At 54.4% G+C, this 6,133-nt stretch overlaps 1 protein-coding gene across 7 annotated transcripts in view; it reads right to left on the reverse strand.

The window, feature by feature from the left end:
- Positions 1–5,802, reverse strand: part of LOC141111009 (uncharacterized) — a 201,888-nt gene extending 196,086 nt beyond the window's left edge. For 2 of the 7 annotated variants that reach the window (XM_073602902.1, XM_073602900.1), the window contains exon 1: positions 5,194–5,802. In XM_073602902.1, coding sequence (XP_073459003.1) covers positions 5,194–5,380 — 187 coding nt within the window. In that variant the 5' untranslated portion in view covers positions 5,381–5,802. The remainder of the gene's footprint in view (positions 1–5,193) is intronic. The other 5 variants (XM_073602898.1, XM_073602899.1, XM_073602904.1 and 2 more) reach the window with 3 other exon arrangements.
- Positions 5,803–6,133: the final 331 nt, after the last annotated feature.

Raw genomic sequence — 6,133 nt, forward strand, 5'->3', positions numbered from 1 at the left:
ACAAGTTGTATCTGTCTATCTGCAGTCTTCTCTTCTTTACATCTGTTTAAAGTGCTGAATTTATAAAGCTTGTCTAAGAGTTCACAAAAAAAAAAAAAAAGTGGAGAGCTGAAGTTACACAGTACAGAGCTCAGTGAGGAGAGGTCTGAGAGCTGATTGGAGGGAAGAGGCACCCCCTCCACACAGGAACAGAGCTGATGCTGGCAATCTGCTAGAAGTCCCTCCCCTGTCACCATCTCTCTCTTGGTGTCAGGAAAACCTGTCAGAAGAGATTCATGCGGATACCAGAGGAATGAAGCAGCAGACAGTAATGACACCCTCTCTATTGAGACAAGTACACACTATAGAGGGGTGTGCTTTGTTCATATTTCATGCCCGAGGTTTACAACCACTTTAAAATAAATAATGTGGTCGGTGGGCAGAGGGTGGACACATCCTGCCTCTTACACATAGTCTTAGAATTGCGGTAAAAATGACAAAAACGGGTTGGTGCAGCTACAACACATAACAAGGCTACCCTAACACCACCTCTGGTTTCCAAGTTTTGTGACAAGGAGACATGAATGCTGTAAATGTGACAAACGTGCTGTGAACACAAAAAGACACATTCAGGGCTCGTGTATGAAGCACTGCAATTCAATAGAGGCTCCAGGTGTACACGGTCCCATCTGCCTGCCATTGTTTTAATTATCTAGCATGAAGGCAAGGCACGTTGGGTGAGGAGGGGGGGGGGGGGGGGGGGGGGAGAAGAGGGGAGAAAAAAAAAAAAAAAAAACACAAACCCACACACACGAAAACACTTGTTTTTGCTGCGTCTCTAAGCCCATGTGTTAGGTCTCATTCTCACGAGGCGGATCCGCTTCTACGGAGTCCGCCTCGATCCGCCGGCTCAGCGGGAGATCTCTCTGTTGATCTCCGCTGAGCCGGCGGATGACAGGTCCCTCTCTGCTCACTGAGCGGGAAGGGGCTTGTCGAGCGCCGCTGGTTGCTAAGGAGAGATCAGACGAAAACGGACAGCATGTCAGTTTTCATCAGATCTCACCCGATCCGATAGCGACGGATCTGAACGTCTGCTTTTAGCGGATCGGACCGGGTCAGATGTCAACGGACACGTCACCACTGACATCCGTCGCTCTATAGACTAGCATGGAGCGCCGTTCAGGTCCGCCGTCAAAACTGACAGGCGGACCTGAAAGGTCCGATCGTGTGAAAGGGGCCTAAGAGTACAATTCTCTACTGGCCCTCTCCAAAGCGATCTGTGGATTACTGTTCAGAGGGCAGAAGACCAGTGGTTGTACTGCTCCCTCCTAACGCCTGTTTTTTTGTCAAATGAATGAAATTAGGTGCGGTGTCCAGTCACAGCTTGGGTCAGCAGGGGGCATTGTCACAAACTTGTTTTGGCTGAAATGGGCTGATCACTGGGGGGGCAAACCACACACAGTTGTAGGTTTACACAATCACAGAACTCTGTGTACTGTGACCAGCAATCTGGCTGTTTCTTCTCCCTGAAAAATCAGGGAGAAAAAAAAATAAATAAATAAATAATAATAACCCAGCAAGATAGTAACGTAAAATCAGCACACATTACACATTGTAAGGCACATAGTTAACCCCTTTATTGCCCCTAGACAACAATGTATCCTGGCCTAGGCTGACAAGGCCCAGGCCTAGGGCAGCACTTTGCAGGGGGGCAGCATGAAAGGAGTCCCCGCTGGCTTGAGCTGAGAGGCAAATTAGTCTAGCACCCCCATAAAGCGGCCACACTGCTTCCAGGATGCGGGCGGCCGGCATTCCGCAACTGTGGGGGGGGGCTTCTAATTTTGACTGTCCTATCATCCTGGACCACAAACCTTCCTCATGGTGCTATGTTTTCTGCTGCACCATTGGCATGGTTATATCTTCTTAGTCCTCATCATAAAATTAGCAGAAATTTGTGCTTAAATTATAACTATAGGCAACACTCCCCCCCCCCTCCCCCCTTTTCATTTTGGATAGAGTAAGGGAGGGTTATAGCCCCTGTCAGTTTATTTTTACCATCCCTGTCCCATTGCAGAGATTTCCCTTCACTTCCTGTCCCATAACCAAACAGGAAGTGATAGGAAATCTATGCAAATTAGGGAAGGGAATCTATTGCCCCTCCCTCCACCAGGCCCTCAGAACTGGTATCCCCACTTGAAAATTTCAGGGCAGGTCTTAAACAGCAATGGGTGGGTCATATTTAAATTAGGGGGTACATGAGTTTAGTCAGGCCTAGGGCAGCACAAAACCTAAATACACTAACGCCCCTAGATGTTAACCCCTTCCCAGCCAGTGTCATTAGTTCGGTGACAGTGTGCAGTATTATAACTGTATTATTGTCAGTTAGTGACCCTCCCAGATAAGGTTTGTAGGCGTCAGATAGCCCACCACCCCATCAGTGTCACACTATAATTTGTTAGCATCAAAGCTGTGAAAATACACACACATTGAGATTTTTCTTTTTACTAAAAAAAGGCATGTAGCAGAAGACATTTTGGCCTAAATTTATGAAGAAATTTGATTCTTTGATTATTTTATTGGATGTTTTATAACAAAGTAGAAAATACTGGGGGGTTTTTTTTGTTGCACTCTTCTCATTGGCTCACTGGCTGTGATAGACAGTAGCGGGAGCCAATGGCTCCCACTGATGTCTTAGCCAATGAGGAATATGAGATCCAGGAGAAGCTCAGCTCTTGTACACCAGAAGGGTTTTTTTTTTGTTTTAACTTTGTGCATGAAGGTCAAAAACATTGAGCCATTAAAGTCAATTTACCCATTTGCGCCAATGCCCCCTGGCCCTTTAGAGGGTTTTAGATGGCTGGCGGCAGGGCTTATGAGCATGTGACCGCTGTGATTGGCTGTCATGGCGATAACATGATCGGAAAGCTGCCAATCACTTCTTGCTTTCTGTTAGCCGCTAGTAACTGTGCTGGGAGCATGTCGTCGGCACAGCGGTGTCTGCAAATATGTGGCCACTCGATGCCAAGGCCGCATATTGTCAGCACCTGGGAGTTAAGGGCATCAACCCCCCCCCCCAAAATTCAGCTTTCTACAGTCTAATCCTGATTGTGTCATGGCACCCGAGTTCTACAGGTTGGCATCTCTTTACCAAAGATAAGCTCTCCCCCTCAAATGTCTTCATTCACATAGACGTGTGCATTTTCTGCATGGAACGCGGGTCCTCCCTGGCACAGCTAAACGATTGTGCTTAAAATATGCACCTACTTGCGTTTAGATGCACCCAGTGACTATGTGTACATAAACTCCATTACACAAAAAATGTGCAGATATGTACGGAGCTGGGTGCCGCCGTGTCCTACTTTTTTTCCGTACAATGCTAAATGTGGCACACACTCCCAATTGTAGACACTGATGTGCCCACAGTGCTGTGTTCTGATGTGTAGAAAGCTATACATGTGACATTTTAAATGCCCGTTTGAATGAGCCCCTCACCGGTTATTGATAAGTGGGGGTAGACTGCGCAGTCCAGGGATGAGGGCGGCTCACATATTCCCCCACCCCCTCGAAAACTTTGTATCCCCTTTAGGGCGCTCAGGACCCTACGCCACAGAGGGGGGGGGTATGGGCGCTCAGGACCTTACGCCACAGAGGGGGGGGGGCGCTCAGGACCTTACGCCACAGAGGGGGGTATGGGCGCTCAGGACCTTACGCCACAGAGGCGGGGGGGGGCGCTCAGGACCTTACGCCACAGAGGCGGGGGGGGGCGCTCAGGACCTTACGCCACAGAGGCGGGGGGGGGGCGCTCAGGACCTTACGCCACAGAGGGGGGGCACTCAGGACCTTACGCCACAGAGGGGGGGGGGCGGCACTCAGGACCTTACGTCACAGAGGCGGGGGGGCGGCACTCAGGACCTTACGCCACAGAGGGGGGGGGCGCTCAGGACCTTACGCCACAGAGGGGCGGCACTCAGGACCTTACGCCACAGAGGGGGGGGGGGCGGCACTCAGGACCTTACGTCACAGAGGCGGGGGGGGCGGCACTCAGGACCTTACGCCACAGAGGGGGGGGGGCGCTCAGGACCTTACGCCACAGAGGGGGGGGGGGCGGCACTCAGGACCTTACGCCACAGAGGGGGGGGGGGCGGCGCTCAGGACCTTACGTCACAGAGGGGGGGGGGGGCGGCGCTCAGGACCTTACGCCACAGAGGGGGGGGGGGCGGCGCTCAGGACCTTACGCCACAGAGGGGGGGGGCGGCACTCAGGACCTTACGCCACAGAGGGGGGGGGCGGCACTCAGGACCTTACGCCACAGAGGGGGGGGGGCACTCAGGACCTTACGCCACAGAGGGGGGGGGGCACTCAGGACCTTACGCCACAGAGGCGGGGGGGGGGGCGCTCAGGACCTTACGCCACAGAGGGGGGGGGGGCGCTCAGGACCTTACGCCACAGAGGGGGGGGGGCGGCACTCAGGACCTTACGCCACAGAGGGGGGGGGGCGGCACTCAGGACCTTACGCCACAGAGGGGGGGGGGCGGCACTCAGGACCTTACGCCACAGAGGGGGGGGGGCGGCGCTCAGGACCTTACGCCACAGAGGGGGGGGGGGCGGCGCTCAGGACCTTACGTCACAGAGGGGGGGGGGGGGGCGGCGCTCAGGACCTTACACCACAGAGGGGGGGGGGGGGCGGCGCTCAGGACCTTACGCCACAGAGGGGGGGGGCGGCACTCAGGACCTTACGCCACAGAGGGGGGGGGGCACTCAGGACCTTACGCCACAGAGGGGGGGGGGCGGCGCTCAGGACCTTACGTCACAGAGGGGGGGGGGCGGCGGCGCTCAGGACCTTACGTCACAGAGGGGGGGGGGGCGGCGCTCAGGACCTTACGCCACAGAGGGGGGGGGGCGGCGCTCAGGACCTTACGCCACAGAGGGGGGGGGGGGCGCTCAGGACCTTACGCCACAGGAGGGGGGGGGGCGCTCAGGACCTTACGCCACAGAGGGGGGGGGGGGCGCTCAGGACCTTACGCCACAGAGGGGGGGGGGCTCAGGACCTTACGCCACAGAGGGGGGGGGGGCTCAGGACCTTACGCCACAGAGGGGGGGGGGGGCTCAGGACCTTACGCCACAGAGGGTGCTAATTCAATTAAAAGCTTTGCTGGCCATCAAGAGACCAACTAAGACTACAAATCCCCCCCACCCCCCGGACGGTGTACTTACCCTGTAGCTGGGCTGACAAGGTTTCTTGCTGCTGCTTGAATTTCATCGCCTGGACCTCGGAGCTCCGGGCTTTGTCCTGCACGTAGTTATATAAGTAGAGCCCGCCGCCCAGTCCCAGCACGGCCAGCAGGCACAAGGTGGTATGGAGAAGACTCTTCTGCCTCCTGCTGCACACTCCCGTGCCCATGATCGGACACACCGCGATCCGGAGCTCTTCACTCTGCCATCCGTGCCCAGCACAGCTCAGGTCACCAGCACACCCCAGCGGGCTCCTCCGGTCATCCTCATCCCCTCCTCTACAATCACCGGATTTCTACTTCTTCCTAAATCCAGATCGGTGCAGTCACTGGCAGATCTCCTCCTTCACCATCGCCCGATCTCACCCGGTCCCGATCACTCCTCCGCTGCCCGGATCTCTCCCGGTCCCGATCACTCCTCCGCTGCCCGGATCTCACCCGGTCCCGATCACTCCTCCGCTGCCCGGATCTCACCCAGTCCTCACCGCTTCCCAAACTTGCAACATTTTCAAAGAGGAAGCAGAGCTGACACGAGCGAGTGGCAGGAGCGCCGACCAATGGGAGGTCCGGAAAGAGACAGAACTACGGCGGAGGGGCGGGGCTTCAATTAAAGGACTCAGCCGTTAACCCTTTCCTCCCATCAGTGTCAACCACACGGGCCAACAGAGTAAACGAACTTGTCAGGCTGCAGAGGGCATTAGGGGACTGACATTTTTATTATTGTTTTGGGGACAGATAGAGCTTTCGTTTTGTGGTATTTAATCACCACTGGGTTTTTTTTCTTTTTTGCTAAACAAACTTAAAAAAAAGGCAGAAAATTTTGAAAAATAAAAGTTTATCAGTTTCTGTTATAAAACGTAGTAAATAAGTCATTTTTCTCCTTCACTGATGGGCACTGATAGGTGGCACTAATATGCAGCACT

The sequence above is a fragment of the Aquarana catesbeiana genome, linkage group LG10 (assembly GCF_042186555.1).
Source record: "Aquarana catesbeiana isolate 2022-GZ linkage group LG10, ASM4218655v1, whole genome shotgun sequence".
Classification (NCBI taxonomy): Eukaryota; Metazoa; Chordata; class Amphibia; order Anura; family Ranidae; genus Aquarana; species Aquarana catesbeiana.